This window comes from Schistosoma mansoni, chromosome 4 (assembly GCF_000237925.1).
Source record: "Schistosoma mansoni strain Puerto Rico chromosome 4, complete genome".
Taxonomy (NCBI): Eukaryota; Metazoa; Platyhelminthes; class Trematoda; order Strigeidida; family Schistosomatidae; genus Schistosoma; species Schistosoma mansoni.
Window position 1 is genome coordinate 27,750,608 of NC_031498.1, and position 17,873 is coordinate 27,768,480.

Genomic DNA, 17,873 nt, shown 5'->3' on the forward strand with positions numbered 1-17,873 from the left:
ATAGAAGTAATTAACATTAACAATTAAAAAAATATAAAAAGACAGATACCAAACACTTTCATATTCATTCCTTTATTATAAGTTTATATATACAAATGAAATATATATCAATTAGTATTACGTAATCCATTCATAATGTATAATATTTAATTGTTTTTTTTCTTTTAATCACTAAGGTTTTTTTTTCTTTTTTTTTAATTACTTTAATCAATACATGTACCTCCCTCTTCCATATTTTTTTTGTTTTTTTTTCTTTTTTATTGAGGTGATGGATATGGTACTTTAGTTTGATTGATTTGATCATCCATTATAGAATCAATATTTCTTTGATTAGGTTCATGATCATTATCAAATTGATCCGTTAAATTATTTTGATCTTTTTTATGATTTGAAAATTTTATTAATTTTTCATAAAGTTTTTTTGTTAATTCCTCGGATTTATTCATTACTATCTTGTTACTATCTTCTTCATTACTATTATCATTATTGTTACCATTACTATTATTATTATTACTATTATTAGTATTATTATTATTATTATCGTCCATTTCCCCTTTATCTTGTCCACCACGATTACTTTCATGATCATTCATTGATGTGTATAGAATTGATTTGGGATCCATTTCATTTAATTGATTGATTCCATATTCATTATTAAGGAAAATATTTTTACCCGATGATTTTTCAGAATTTATTTTATTATTTAATTTCATTTTGGATTGATTCATTTTTTCAAATAAAATTGATAGTACACGTTCCTTTTGTTCCCATGTTAAATCACGTATTGTTAAATGAGTTGATTTGGGACTAAAATAATTAAATAGTAATAATAATTATTATTATCAGAGGGGGTTTTGCGGAGAAATCATGAGTTAATTGAAACTAGACCATCATGGAAAACCTGGAAGCATTGGATGGCCGTTTCGTCCTAATGTGGTTAAGCGCTCACGAGGCGGGATCGTGGAATCGCACTGTTGAGAAGTTCTACAATAGGACGAAACGGCCGTCCAGTACTTCCAGATTTTCCATGGTGGTCTAGCTTCAATTGACTCATGATTTCAACTATATAAAAATAAAAATACTTGTTACGAATTTAAAAAATAAAGAACAAGGCCCTATGCAAATTTGTTATGCTTTTATATCAGGCTTTTTACCACGTGATTTATCCACCAATCGGAATACGACTTTTCTAATCTTAACACTGTGCCAAATCAATGACGTTCGACCGGTAGGAGCAGTCTAGTGTTCTTATTGATCCTTTGTCCGCCTAGCTCTTCCAATTGAGTCCAAAAACACTAATTGCAGCCTCTGCTATGCGAATAATTTATTTTAAGCATACTCGGTGGTTTATATACTAGACAAACAGACCGTATCACACCATAATATAGAAAATAATATTTGTACAAGATCAAGCCAAATGTGGCTGTGAATGTGGGATACATTAATCAATAAACTGAATATAATTTAGGAACAGTAAATCGTATAGTCATAATCTATAGGTCAAAATGTAGCTTATAATAAGTTGAATATAAATACACATAATCTAATTACTCAATTGTTAGACAATAAGAATACATTTAGAATAATAGTCCAATAATAGGTCCTGGAAGTTAACTGTACTTATGTCCTCACTAGGATATAACACTAATAATAACTAATGTGAAATAGTCAATTAAGTTGATTTATTAAGTAATTGGAATCAGTGACCTAGAATTCTTTCTGGTATTTGTCAGTAGAATGTAATCACTTCTTTAACTATGGTACTTAAATCCTACAGAGAATATCAGTTCCACATATATACTAAACAAACAAGCATTAACTATTAAGAAACTTTAAACAAATATAGCTTTTTAGTGTTTTCTTTTAACTACCTAACATCTTAGTATAGTTCATCAAATGTTAAGTTATTTATACAAAGAACAATTGAATTGATAGAATAATAAAAATTTTAATAGTTGAGATCATCAATCAATTGAAGCTAGACCACTATGGAAAACCTGGAAGCATTGGACGGCCGTTTCGTCCTATTGTGGGACTCCTGGGCAGTGCGCATCCACGATCCCGCCTCGTGAGATTCCAACCAAGGACCTATCAGTCTCGCGCGTGAGCAATTAACCTCTAGACCACTGAGCCTGCCGGTATCCAACGCTGTTAATGTCTAACTTCAACCGATCCACGAAATTGAGCAACGCATCTACCATTGTCTTCAGTGAGTTACTATCTCACAACGATAATGACTAGACAAATACGATATTCGATAGTAATCGGTGATTAGCCAGAGTGAAATTTGATAAGTGAATGTCATAATTTAAGAGTTACTTAGGTAAAAGTATATCAGACTGACTGCCTTGAGCGACTTATCAGCCAATTAGGAGATGTTACCTAATTATGAAACACTTAACAATATAACCAATAAAATCACAGGAGAATAGTACTTTTAGTACGATTATTTATCTCTTAAATGTTAAATTATTTATAATGATAGAGGAAGAAAGTTAGGAGTTGGTCTAGTGTTGTGAGTTTGGTTTATAACCCCATAGGGCATTAGTCACCAACATAACAATTACAATGCAATGATGCTTTCCCATTCTTTTGTTTACAAACTTAGAGTCAGGAGTTACACTGGAAAGATGTTATACAGCTACAAAAACATCCTTGGCTATGCATTGAATCAAATTTAGTGCTTTAACACATAATCTGCATTAGGAACAGATATTTCTTGTGACTTAACTTCAGCACCATGTAACATTCACTGTTTAGTTGCATAGTAGACATCCTTTATTAATTTCAAGCATTTTAGAAAGCAAACATTGCCAATTTCCATTTGATTAACGATAACTTAGAAGCTATTTAACACTGCATTTTTTTATTTCCTGAATAAATATACGAGGTGCTACTTGGACTCTGATTGGTTCACTCAAGATCATCAGTATGGTATACTTCTACCGTTACCTACTAATTGATATATATGTATATACATTTTGTACAACTTAATAGTTGTCTAAACTCCGCCTGTAGCTCTTCTAGAGTTACTGCCGGTCCCAAGCCCGGGTAAAGGAGGAGGGTTGGGCATGGGGTTAGCGACCCCATCCCGTAGAAAAGCTAACTCGCTAAAAAAACGCTAACCAGAAAAAATAATTCAAACCATTTAAACTCTGCCCTGGGAGTTGAAGGAAGAATTATGACGTCTCATGATGAAAGCCGAAATTCTTCGGAAGTCACGAGACCGATGCACCTTCGAACAACCAGAGCAACACTCTTTATAGGTACATGGAACGTCCGGACAATGTGGGAGACAGGAAAGACCAGCCAAATAGCAATGGAAATGAGGAGATACAACTTGGCAGTACTCGGAATTAGCGAAACCCATTGGACACAAACTGGACAATAAAGGCTAGGTACAGGAGAGATGCTGCTGTACTCCGGTCACGAAGGGGAAAATGCTCCACACACTCAGGGAGTTGATCTAATGCTGTCCAAAAAAGCACGAAATGCACTTGTGGGATGGGAATCTCATGGACCCAGGATAATCAAAGCATCATTCAGAACAAAGAAGCAAGGGGTCACAATGAACGTTATCCAATGTTATGCACCCTCCAATGATAGCAACGACGATGATAAAGATAAGTTCTATGAAAGGCTGCAATCAATTGTAGCAAAGTGTTCACGAAAGGACCTCACCATCCTGATGGGAGATCTAAATGCTAAAGTTGGAGTGGACAACACAGGATATGAAGATATAATTGGACGACATGGACTAGGAGAGAGAAATGAAAATGGGGAGAGACTTGCAAACCTATGTGCTTTCAACAAGTTGGTTATAGGCGGCACAATATTCCCACACAAACGCATACACAAAGCTACATGGATCTCACCGGACCACACCACAGAGAACCAGATTGATCACATCTGTATCAACAAAAAATTCCGAAGATCAATGGAAGATGTGAGAACCCGGAGAGGAGCTGACATAGCTTCAGATCACCACCTGGTTGTGGTCAAGATGAGACTGAAGCTTAAGAAACACTGGAAAACTGGACAAACAGCACTACAAAAGTTTAATACAGCCTTCCTTCGAGATACTGACAAGCTCCATGAATTCAAGATAACTCTCAACAACAGGTTCCAGGCTCTACAGGATCTACTGAAAGAACAAGAAACTACTTTGGGGGACAACTGGAAAGGGATCAAAGAAGCACTACTTTCAACGTGTCAGGAGGTTCTTGGTCCTAAGAAGCATCATCACAAGGAATGGATCTCTATGGGAACCCTGGACAAAATTCAAGAAAGGAAGAACAAAAAACTAGCAATTAACAACAGCCGAACACGAGCAGAGAAAGTCAAAGCACAAGCAGACTACGCAGAAGCAAACAGGGAAGTGAAGAAAAGCATTAAGGCCGACAAGCAGAAATACATGGGAGAACTAGCAACGACGGCGGAAAAAGCTGCAAGAGAAGGGAATATGAGACAACTATATGATACAACGAAGAAACTGGCAGGGAGATATAGCAAACCAGAGAGACCAGTCAAGGATAAAGAAGGAAAGACAATCACTGAGATTCAAGAACAGAGGAAAAGATGGGCAGAATACTTCGAGGAACTGCTGAATAGACCAGCCCCATTGAATCCACCGAACATCGAAGCAGCCCACACTGACCTTCCAATAGATGTCACTCCACCAACGATCGAAGAAGTCAAGATGGCCATCAGACAAATCAAAAGTGGGAAGGCGGCAGGACCTGACAATATACCAGCAGAAGTACTGAAGTCAGACATTGAAATAACTGCAAATATGCTTCACCTTCTATTCAAGAAGATTTGGAAGAGGAACAAGTGCCAATGGACTGGAAAGAAGGATATCTCACCAAGATACCAAAGAAAGGAGATCTGAGCAAATGTGAGAACTACAGAGGCATCAGTTTGTTATCAGTACCAGGAAAAGTTTTCAACAGAGTGTTGCTGAATCGGATGAAAGACGCAGTAGACGCCGAACTTAGGGATCAACAGGCTGGATTCCGTAAGGATAGGTCGTGCACAGACCAGATTGCGACACTACGGATCATCGTTGAACAATCAGTTGAGTGGAACTCATCACTATACGTCAACTTCATTGACTATGAGAAGGTGTTTGACAGCGTGGACAGGAGAACATTATGGAAACTTCTTCGACATTATGGAGTTCCTGAAAAGATTGTCAACATTACCCAAAACTCATACGATGGACTACAGTGCAAAGTGGTGCATGGAGGACAGCTGACAGATGCATTTCCAGTAAGAACCGGAGTCAGACAAGGCTGTCTACTCTCCCCATTCCTCTTCCTTCTAGTGATTGACTGGATTATGAAGAATTCGACATCTGAGGGGAAATACGGAATACAATGGACTTCTCAGAATCAATTAGATGATTTGGACTTCGCAGATGACCTAGCCCTCCTCTCTCATACACACGACCAAATGCAGATGAAGACAGCAAATGTAGCAGCAGCCTCCGCATCGATAGGCCTCCACATTCACAAAGGAAAAAGCAAGATTCTCAAATGCAACACGGAGAACACTAACCCAATCACACTTGATGGCGAAACTCTGGAAGAGGTGGAAACATTCAAGTACCTGGGGAGCATCGTTGATAAACAAGGGGGATCGGATGCAGATGTAAAGGCGAGGATTGGCAAAGCAAGGGCAGCATTTCTACAATTGAAGAACATATGAAACTCAAAACAACTCTCAACCAATTTCAAGGTCAGAATCTTTAATACGAACGTGAAGACAGTTCTATTGTATGGAGCTGAAATGTGGAGAACTACTACAACCATCGTCAAGAAGATACAAGTATTTATAAACAGTTGTTTACACAAAATACTTAACATTCACTGACCGGATACTATCAGCAACAGAGTTTTATGGGAAAGGACAAACCAACTTCCAACTGAAGAGGAAATTAGGAAAAGACGTTGGAAGTGGATCGGACATACATTGAGGAAATCACCAATGTGCATCACGACTCAATCCCTAACTTGGAATCCGGAAGGGAAGCGGAAAAGAGGAAGGCCAAAGAACACACTACGCCGGGAAATAGAAGCCGATATGAAAAGGATGAATAGCAACTGGAAAGAACTGGAAAGGAAGGCTCAGGACAGAGTTGGATGGAGAATGCTGGTGAGCGGCCTATGCTCCTCGACGAGGGGTAACAGGCGTAAGTAAGTAAGTAAGTAATAGTTGTCTAACCCCAATAACTTGATGGATAATCTGTTGTCGATTGAAGTGATAGATATTATGTTTAAATGTTACTGTGAATATAAACACTAGAATTCAGATACATCCAACTGACGAATACCAAATAGAACTGATGTACTTCCTAGATTTCATTGCTAGACACCATCTAACTTAAATTTGCCATTTATCAAGTAACCATTTACTCAGGTTAACTCAATTAAACATACGTCAAAAAAAAGATACAACAAATCACCTAAACAATATACACTTACATTTTCTGAGCTATTTTAAAATCATCATATATATTATTTGTACTATTTATCTTATTTTGAAATGTTCTAATAGGTGGATAGTTTGATTTACCTAAATATGCCAGTCGTATAGAAGCTTCATAAGCAGATTTGGCATCATGAATATAATTATTTCTAGATAAGAAGAAAGTAAGAAAAATGTGTAAATTACTAATATCATTTCTGACAATTTTGTAGTTTACATACAATTACAACTATTGAATATCAGAAAGTAATAAAGGGATATTTTGTTTGATCAGCACTGTACACCCATCGTTACGTTAAGAATGTAACATTGGACACTGAAGTATCACAAGAGACTAACTTTGATCAGCATTCTTGAAGCTCTCGTGAGAAGCTATGAGCAGTGAAACTCAACGATGTCGTAAGTGAGACAGCTATTACCGGTGAATACAGATGACATCACGCTATAACATAGATTAGTTAATGTTGGAAATATGAATTACTGGATGTTGATCCAATAAGTTAAAGTTAACCCATTTGTCTCGAGGTTTGAAGGTCTTGGATACAGTAACCAGGTGTCATAGTGGGTTCGCACTTTTGAGGAGGCCTGCATCAGAACGAAACAGATGTCCAGTCTACTCTAGTTCTCAATGGTTGCTTAGCTTTAGTCAGCCTGTGATTCAAAACTGAACAGTTTTCATAAAATTATCACATACAAACCAGTTCCATCAAGTCAAAATGCAAGGGTATAATCGATTGATTTGAGGAGTCGAAAATGAGTGAAACAAATTTCTTAAAGAAGATTGCATTAGTTTCTTCTTAACATGCATAACAATTAAAATAAAACGAACGGCAGTGTTAAATGACCTACTGTATAGCTGAAAAATAAAATAGATTTGATAAACAGACATGATTGTAAGCAAGCATGAATAGTGGCTAGCAGTGGAATACAGGACGTACGTTTTGTCCTATTCGAGACTCGTCAGCTGGATGTACCTGCATCTCAGAGTTGATGTTCACTCTGAGACTCTGACCCAGTACCTTTCGCTTAAAACGCCATCGCGTTATCCACTTAGCTACTGAGTCCTGATAACCACTTGCTTGTCCAATAGGGCACATCCAGCTGACGAGTCCAAAATGGGACGAAATGCGCGTCAAACTGGATTCCACTGCTAGCCGCTATCCATCTTTGCTTACAATGCTTCTGAATTAAGGCTATATCGAGGCAATACGCACAGTATGCACATATATGCAAATAAGAGACTGATCAATTGAAGTTCTAAACATCAATGGGAAGATTCAAACAAGTAATACTAAGTGAATTTAGACATGATTGTAGACTATGAACTATAAGAAATGGTTAGATAGTGTAATGTTGCAAGTGCTATATATAGGTTTATGACATAGAATAATACTAGTAGTGTATACAATTAAAAAGGTAGCACTGATATCCATACAAGTGATCACGAGAAAAGAACAACATTAATCATAAGAAGAAACAAACAAGTTACACATGTACACATATATTAGTGGTTAAACAAACTTTTCCATCCACAATAATAAATTATTTCCTAAACAAAATTTAAAAATTGAAAATGATAGTTAAAATTGTTTGTTATTTAACAAATAAACAATTAAATATTTTCATAGCTGAAATCACGAATTGATCTTAGATCATTGGATGACTGTTTTGTCCTAGTTTGGAACTCTTTAAAAGTGTGCATCCACGACTCCCCCAATGGGAATCAAACTCAAGACTATATATCTCATGAATAAGAACTAAACCTTTAGATCAATGAACTGTCATTTAGCGGTGTTGACATCCAACTCCAATAGTTCACGATATTGAGCTGCAGCCATTTATTACCTGAGGTGGATGACTGCCTCACACATGACATGGTTGAACTCCACTGGTCACAGATTCTCATTAAAACTTCAGGAGTTACATCTTGAAACTAGTCACTAGTGAGCACATGATTATTGTTAGCATGAAAGGATTCGCTGAGATTGTAGTATTCTCACTGGTCTAAATCATGAACTGGTAATAGCTAAACCAACTAAATATTTATTTTAATTATATTTTTAGGGTAAATTTATTTTGAATCCTGGAAAGCATATGAATAATGATATAAATGGCAGGCAATAATATTGATTGAAGCACATATGATATACCACGAACTGACTGAATTTGAGGAAGTGGTAGATCAGTGGATAACAACTCGATGACTGAATATTATTTTGTCTACCAGAAAATTTGAATGTTATATGATCGATCTAAGCTAGACCATCATTGAAAACCTGGAAGCACTGAGTGATCGTTTCGTCCTAGTATGGGACTCCTCAGCAGCGCACATCCACAATCGCACACACAAGACTCAAATCCAGGACTTTCAGTCTCGTAAAGTAAACTGGAACCAGAAAAATTTCAAAGTAATTTTACTGAATTGCCACTAGATGATACCAATTAGTTTAGAAATTAAAGTGTTTTGTTCATTACTAAAGGCCTGTTTAAATGTCTGGTCCTTTTATCTTCCAGATACCCAACTACTATTATAGATGGAGTTGTTATCATGTTTACCTTCTTGTTTATCCTTTAAGAGAAAATAAGAAGGTAACACATTAGAATTCGTAAATTCTATTTATGATGGATAAAGCTTAATGACAGTAGTTAAACTGATACAAAACCTCTCATGATCCAAGATCTGTACGAGATATTAAGTGTTAAAAACTCTTGATAAATATATTTTTAAATAGTCGTAATTTGAATGCATTTCACGCAGAAACTTGTCGAAACATTGTACAATCGCTAGTGAAAAATCCTTAATTTAACAAAAATGTTTAGGACTGAATAATTTAATTAATATTAGTTTATGAACAGTACGTTTACATCTGTAACCTAATCGCTGAAGATATTGATGAATGGTTGTTAAACTTCGTGGATTGGTTGAAATTAGACAATAACACAGTTGGATACCGGCAGGCTCAGTGGTCTAGAGGTTAAGTGCTCGCTCGCGAGACTGTTAGGTCCTGTGTTCGAATCTCGCGTGGTGGGATCATGGATGCACACTGCTGAGGAGTCTCACAATAGGATGAAATGGCCGTCCAGTACTTCCAGGTTTTCCATAGTGGTCTAGCTTCAATTCCCTCATGATTTCAACCATATAAAATTACTAAAATCTCCACACAAAAAAACCCTTCTGATAATAATCGCATTTAGTTAGACTAGAATTTACGAATAACCTTTGAACAATGTCAAAATGACCTCAAAAAGTTCAACTATCAACTAGGGTCAAATGAAGGTTATAAATCAGTGTGAAGAGTTAGGATTATGAATTACAGTTGGAGTTTTCATCACAAATCAACATCAGCTTTAATACCAAAATGATAATTAGTCATGTTAATGAATGGATTTCTAGTCCAAGTTCACGACTTGCTATCCTAAATCTCAATGGTTCGTCCATAAGTTATGATCCCACCTCATACATATATAGTACATTATATATTCAAGGTAAAAATGGAAGAAATTCTAGAAAAATAAACGAATCACTAAACTTCATTATCTAAACTAAGTATCATTTAAACAAAATAGTAACTAACTGATTCACTTTGATCTCATCACGAACATAATTTAAAGATGTAATAAAAAATTCTTCAATTTCATTTCTTTGTTGTAAAATTCTATTGGCTAAACTAGATATACGTATCATTTGTTTACGTTCAAATTCTAATGTTCTAGTTAAATTTTCTATAGTTTTAGATGATTCAACAGTTTGAAGGGTCACTTGTTCATTGAATATAGTTTTTTGTTTATTTAAATCTTCAGTTAAATGTTCAATTTCACATTGGTAGAGTTCAAGTTTTTGGTCCTTCTATCATCATTATTGTTTATTATTTAGTAGAAGGTGAAAGAAGAAAAGTTAATAAGTAAAATATGTTATTATATTATCAATGGATATTTATTATTTTTAAGTAGTAACATTAATTAAAACAAACCCCACATTTACCTGAAAAGCAGCACTGACAAAGTCCAGTACAGACTACCTCGAGGACACTAACAAACTCAACCAATTCAAGATTACTCTCAACAACCGGTTCTAAGCATTACATGATCTACAGAAAGGAGAGGAAATCACTATGAAAAGCTACCGGAAAGGGACTGATGTAGCTAGTGACTTCAACATGCCAAGAGGTGCTAATTCTCGAAAAGTACCGATAGTAATTTCACGAAAGAAAAGCCAAATCATTCATTTGGTTTAAAGGTTTCAAATATATTATCTGATCAATTAAAATATTAAAATATTATTTGAAAATAAAGTATCTGTCAATATTTTCTAACTTATGTCCTGCTGAATCACACTATAATCAAATTTATCTGCCTTCAGCTTTTCATCTATTCAGATTTGTGGTCGAATGTAGGTGACAGAACATCACTCCACATAATTGTTAGTCAGTCAGTATGTGATCACACTACAGGTTGATAGACAGTCTGATTAGGACTAGTCATTACACAACATTATGTGAGTCGATACTAAGGTGTACATTATTGTGGTGTTTGAATGAACCAATGATTTCTTTGTATTGATGACTGTTTTGATTTTGAATCCCAAATACAATACATTCGTTTGTGTTCATCTAATACCTTTTGATTGAATTGCGTTATTTCTGGGATTACTAGTTTGTACTATAGTTCAAATACTCTTAAATATCACAATTATTTTGTACATTTTGGATCTGTAGGTCATCATTTACCAACCAAATAGTTTGATGAGAAAACCTGTGACCGCAAAATTAGCTGATTTCGGTTTAAATATCACTGGAGATCACCAGTTCCCTCAACATTATATACACACCATGATGATGAAAGTCAGTCAAAATAAAGTTTGGCTCCAGGAGGAGCCCAATTACCTAGCAACAAATGATTCAGTATATACTGACATGACTGTTATGAGTGAAAACAAAACCTAATATGGACCGACCCAAAGAGAGGATGATTTATTTCAACATTCAAAACCAAAGGACAGTTTCTAGCTATCACTAACAAATTCATTATTTTGCATATATTTTTATATGTACTGACTGTTCTTCAAATAAAGTCATACCAGACTGATACAAATAGATATTGTACTTGATTGGTACGGACGAAATGTCACACTAAATTCATATGACGACTGATAAGCATCAAGGTGTTATATTGAGCAAAATGTCTCAGCGAATTTTTTTACATGATCTTACCCCTGACCCCCCTGGCAATTAATACGTCCTAACTTCTAATAGTGTCTACGTAGTTAAAATAAGCAATGATGGTCGCATATTAAATCTCCTGAAAATGAAGCTGCATTCATTTCGACGTTTTGTAACCTCAAGAAGAGGGGAAACATTATCTCAAACTAATATACACTGTTGTAAATTAAATACTTACTGCATGCCAATAATCAGTCTGACATTTTTTCGTATCCTCTCTTGTGTTTATTGTAAAGGTAAAGAGTGACTACTAGTAACAAAGCAAGTGTTATATTAAATTATGAGCTGGGAAAAACTTGCAGTTTTAGATCGATCTAAACTTACATTTTTGTTTTCTAGCAGAGACTGGATAGTTGAAATGGCATGCTGGAAAGACGTTGATCACGAATCCTCTACATAATCCAGTACCCCAGGGTTGATTAACTAGACAGCTGTGACTTTTTTAAAGCAGTATTAGGTTTACTAACAGCTAGAAATCAACTAACCATGAAAACATTTGTCTTTCATGCAATTACGAACAAGTAGGCTAATCTAATTGATAACATGTAAAGCTAGCAATACACCAGTTTTTATTTACCAGAGATAACTGTCAGAATAGAAAATTAAATTTTGTTTAATAAGTTTTACATATAATTGATTTGAATATCATTTTTAACTCTACTTTGAGAAAGCATACAAACATCAGCATTTGAATAAACAATTAATATATAGTTATCTATCCGAAATTAATTCGGTATAAGTAGTTTAAGTTTTAGAGATATGTAAAATTAGATGGTGTTTACCTAAGTCAAAACAGCTTTGTAAATTGGCCTTTACTGAAAATAGTAATATCGGTTTGATATCAGCTTTCAATTCACCTATTAACCCCTTAAACTAAAATTCCTAATACGATGACAGGACAGCAACCTGTAATCTCCAAAATAAATATATCTCGCTTAGTTCTGTACACGCAAACAAAACGGAAAACGTGTCATACTTATGATTACTTTAGATTACTGTTACAAGCGTTTAGGAACTATGACTGAACAAATGGTCCGTATACGAGGGATGAACTTATTAACGGCACAGATCTACAAAAATATATATTTCAAGCACTTATTAAGTCTTAATAGAAATGCTCACCTCTTGAATGAGTTCCTTCAGTTTTTTGCACTCCAAAGACTTTGACAACAAAAGGCCTTCCAAGGTTTCCTTCTCTAAAGTAAGCTTTTTGTTTTCTTCATTCAACGATCTTGATAAGTCCTCAGCTGACACCAACTGTCTTCTTAAAAACGTTATAAATCTCCTCATTGCGACGTTCTGAACAAATGACAACTTGACGGAATCGTCTAAATTTCTTATTAATGGTTTGATTATTGTTATTATGAAAGGAACCTAATGGAAATTTTGTGCGCTTCTTCTGCCAGAGCTTTGATGTCCTTTATGCTACTCTCCCTCATTTTTAGCTAAAAGTATGGGACAACCTGAACCCCACCTACTTTCTCTTCGAAAAACTTTGTCTCCATATTCTCAATGAGACACTTTTGATTTTGAACTTCATCACGCAACTAAAGTAAATCAAGGTATTCATTCACCTTATGGGAAGATCTATTAGAATTATACCTGTTTTATTTCGTTGTCAGTTCGTATTCTTTCACTTTTGTATTCATCCAACTGCATTATTTCTCGCTCAAGTTCCTTAATTTTATCGCACTTTTTTTCCTTCTCACTATTTGTGCACGAAATCTGTTGCTTTGCATCTCTGATCTAAAAGTGTTAGGAGAAAGCACTCAGAATGTGTAGTCAATCTACAATTAACTCTTTGTCCTTTTCATGGGAAATGGACATGGATTCAATTTTGTCTTTAAGTTCTTTCAGCTGCATATTAAAACTCCAGTAAATAATACGGTACCTCACTGTCTTTATCTTCATTTTGCTTTTTTAAGTAAGAAAACACATCTATTGATTCCCTTTCTGATTGACGTAGTGCATCACTAAGTCTCGCATTGTCGTCCGCTAACTGTTTTGCACGTTCCCTAATTTGTTATTTGAAATAAACAGCCTACTGAATTTTATCTTTGACTTTTTCCGCAATTTCTACTCTAGTCTCCCATAACTTGGCATTAACAGCAGCTATCCTTCTCACATCTTCTAGCTTCTTAATCTTATCATCATTGCTTAATAAGGATAATTGATAACGTTTTTAAAAAACCTGTTCTTCAAGTTCTTCTTTTTTGATGCTTTTTTATTGCCCTTCTTAACCATTTCAGTTATAGAATTGAGTTTGTTGCTATGCCACTGAGTGTCTAATCAATAGTTAAAACACATCCCAAAGCACAAAAAGCAAAGAGACCTTTGCCTCAAATACTCTATTTTCAAAGCTTTTTATCGAACTTTTCGGACCTAGAAATTCTACCAAGTCTATTAACAGGTGTTCAGAAGTCGTTCTTGTATACAGTTGTTTCTCCCAAATATCTATGCTAAGAAATCATCAGATGGTTATTGAATCTGTAAGTGGTTTCCATAGTTTTGCAAAATATTTTATGTTTTATAATGTTGGTGGTGTAAAATGTACAGTGAGAAATTGGAACGTTCAAAATGTGAATAACCAAGATACACCAGTACTTTAAAAAAAGGCTTGTCACACAGCTGTCTATATAGACATTGGATAAGTGGTCACAGATGCTCACAAAATTGGTAATGAATCATTAACTTATTCAGCGGCTGACTACTAGACTTTTTCGAACGTGGTAGTGAAAGCCAGTGTTTACGGGATGGTTGAGAAGGCTCAGTAACTGTAAACAAATAGTCCCGTAATTCTTTGATGCTGAACGCATCTAGCTGAATGCGCTTGATCGTGCATCCACAACAGATCAAGAGTGGGTACGCCGTGCTACTCATCACTTGCAACTGTTGGCCAGATTAGACCAAACGCTTCTCAGCATATCGATAGCCTTTCAAATATATGTTCGAATCCCTTCATTCCTAACTTTTGATTTAACTTGGTTGGTATACTTAAACTGTAAATGTATCACTTACAAAGACATTGTTGAACTCCGACTACCTGTTGCAGCTTTATACTACACAGTATATCACAATCCCTAGTGGGAGTAGCTTTGTTTAGATTTTCAAAAATACACGGCAGACAAATGATTTGAAAACTTATAATTCACCTCTTGACCTTTAATGCAAGTATCGACCATATTCATTTCTATATCTCTGAATGTTTCTATGGGAAATGAATTGATTAATTTACCTCCTACAGACCGTCTCATAACTCTGTTGCCGGTAATACCTTTCCAATAAGAGGATCCCTAAGCCAGTCAAACCAGAAGTCAAGAAGCAGGGAGTTCGAAGATATGTCGGGATAGTAACCACTGTGCCGAGGAGCACATGATCGATTCTAACTAGTTGTCATGATCGTTTAGCATGGCGTACAGAGTTGTGATCTGGTGAGAATGTTTGACCGAACGACTTCAGCTAAGGTGTTCCTAGTAAAACCGATGAGGTCTGCGTCAATGTCGACGGCTTGAAGAACTACTTATTTCAGGGACTTGGTCAACGCTGCACTTATGATTACCAGAAGCAATTACCCCAGTGACTGTTCCATAGCTTCTATCAAACTCTGGATCACTAACTTCGTTCGTCCTTCAGTTATCATGCCGGACAGCTAACCCTAGTTTGAATCTAAATTATTCTATCCTCTAACTAAAGTCTTGTGGAGGATAGGATTTTGAATGATCGCCTATCACCTACAAACTGTTGGTTTAATAAAAAGATAATGAATTTTCCCCATGTTGATTATGAACACACTAGGGTGGACAGATCCACTTCCACTTCATAGCGAAGGAGGACATGGTCCACACTATACTGTAGCCTAAATCATTTACACTGCGACGCATCACCCCTCCTATGTTGGCAGGTTTGCTAGCCCTATTTATTTACTTAGACCTGTTCTAACACAACTTCAAGTTTAAAAATGTCCGACCCTTCTTACAGCACATTATACACAGTATTGGACACAATGATTCATCATGCCGAACCATGTGCCATATTTCCCCTTTCTTCGATTGTTAGTCTAGAGGTCACACGTACATTCGCAGTGAATGAACACTCATATGGGGAAGACTAATCTATTTTTTATTGCATAATCACACAGTGGATCAGTAAAATGTCAAAATCATACATCAAATGCATCGTTTGCATATCTCCTTTGAATTTTCTCTTACAAGCTTCATTGCTTCTTCATTCTTGCTGGTACCTTGGTTGCTTTCGCTTTCCTTCTCTCTACTCTTCATTTTATTCTCCTCTACCTTCTGCTCACAGGCATTCCACTTCCGTCTGGTTTAACATAATACTCATATCTGAAAACACAAGTAACGCAGACCACACATTTGATACCTTTAAAATCGACCATCTATGTTAAAAAAATGATTTCTGGCTTATAAATAGTTACCCCTTATCACTATCCTCTCCTTCCTTATCTGTCTCCAGGATGTCGTTCCTAGTATGCTTTGAAACAAGACAAGCTTCTGGTCTCTTAAATTCCTTCAAGGTGTTCGACAGAGTTAATCATTGAACTCCTTGCTTGAAAGTGAAATTGGTGTGGAGGTGTGGATATTCAGCTAAGTGGTTAAAAGAACTAATCAATCGTACCGACTAATAATATCGAACGAAACACCATAATTGTTTATAAATAAACTCTAAAATAATCTAGACACCCTGGATCTGGTATATATGGGCAATCTTCAGATGGGTCTTACCTAGTACTGACAAATGAAAACAGCTGATAATGAACAACAACTTTCATCACCACAGGACCTGTAAAATTTTACTTAACACTTACCACTGTAAAAATTGGATCATAGTGTTACTCTGTTTCTTATACTGCATGTCACTTACTGGCTAAATTGTAGAATTAACCATATGATTTCTCATAATTTCAAACTGTCAGATTACCAACATTGTTCATCATTAGGAGAAATCACATTTAAACGGATTAGTGAGAACCACTTGTACATGGTTGTTTCGGCAATGCTACTCGGACACAAACAGCTTGCTATCTGGAGTCATTGAGATGGTGAATGCTGCTAAACGGAGTATCCGCAAGGATAATAGAGATACGTCAAACAGTACTGTCCTTGTCGCTACACACATTGGTTTGAAGCTACTTCGAATAAGCTAAGGGTCGATTGACTTACATCGGCCAATGGTGGAAGGATGACCTCTTAAGGGATTTGTTAGAAATAAAAGATCAAGAAAGGAAGTTTCTTCTGTTCCCCACTCTCCAAATGACAGCTAGCAGAAAATGCCTAGGAAACCTAGTTGTAAGGCTTGATCCGTTTTTAGCACTTGTCTTTCGTGGAATCAAGGAGAGTGAAGGCTCAAAACTCAAGACTCATCTTTGGCATGGTAGTGAGCTGATAAAATATCTACTAAACCAGCTTGTGTCTTATGATATCTCTAGAGTCACCTTGCTAAATGTTTATAGACTGGGTAGCCAAATGAACTTGAAACATGATCAAACTGGGCTGCTAAAAGCCATATTTGAATCTCCCAATGAAAAGGATTTATTACTACAGAATGGGCATACTACAAGGTGGTAAGGAGTTCGTTTCCATAAAGACTTGCCGCTCGCGCACTGTATAAAAACCGAGAAGCTGAAAAAGAACCTAAACTAAGATTAGGTGATGGCAAGTACGGCCCGAAAATCGTAAACTTTCGAGTGATGGGGCTTCAACAGAGATTGATGACGAGGCCACTCTGGATGCAGCACGAAGTTTTGAACCTGTTACACAAATGCCTGAAGCTTGTCTAATATGCTATCGGAGCTAGGTGTACAGATAAACTCTACCAGGCCAAATGTTCAGAATGGTTCAAATGGTTGTGGACGGAATAAAAGAGGCGTTCGCATAACGGGCTTCCGTATCTAGTAGCAGTGGATCACCAATCCAGACAGAAACCAAGGTATATTAACGATAATAGGAAAAAAGAAATTGGTGAACCATAATAAAATCTTATCCTTAGTCCTTAAGAATAGGTCAAGTTTCCTCTAAAACGATTCCTGGGAAGTCGCTTGGACTATCTCATTCGGCAGCAAATTCCAGCATTTGACAACTCTTAAGGAGTAGCAGTTGTGTCTACAGTCCATTCTGCTATGTTGGGTCACCAGTTTCTAGGTTTTGC

General features: G+C 36.1%; 1 protein-coding gene across 1 annotated transcript; it reads right to left on the bottom strand.

Annotated features, from left to right (window-relative positions):
- Window positions 1–257: 257 nt before the first annotated feature.
- Window positions 258–13,952, bottom strand: Smp_131060 (putative ubiquitin-protein ligase BRE1; the record flags this gene model as incomplete). Its single annotated transcript, XM_018797373.1, has 10 exons — window positions 258–807; window positions 6,486–6,638; window positions 10,065–10,336; window positions 12,831–13,044; window positions 13,083–13,153; window positions 13,187–13,255; window positions 13,311–13,454; window positions 13,600–13,723; window positions 13,754–13,864; window positions 13,900–13,952. The coding sequence occupies 10 exons, from the start codon at window positions 13,950–13,952 to the stop codon at window positions 258–260; spliced, it is 1,761 nt and encodes a 586-aa protein (XP_018652422.1).
- Window positions 13,953–17,873: the final 3,921 nt, after the last annotated feature.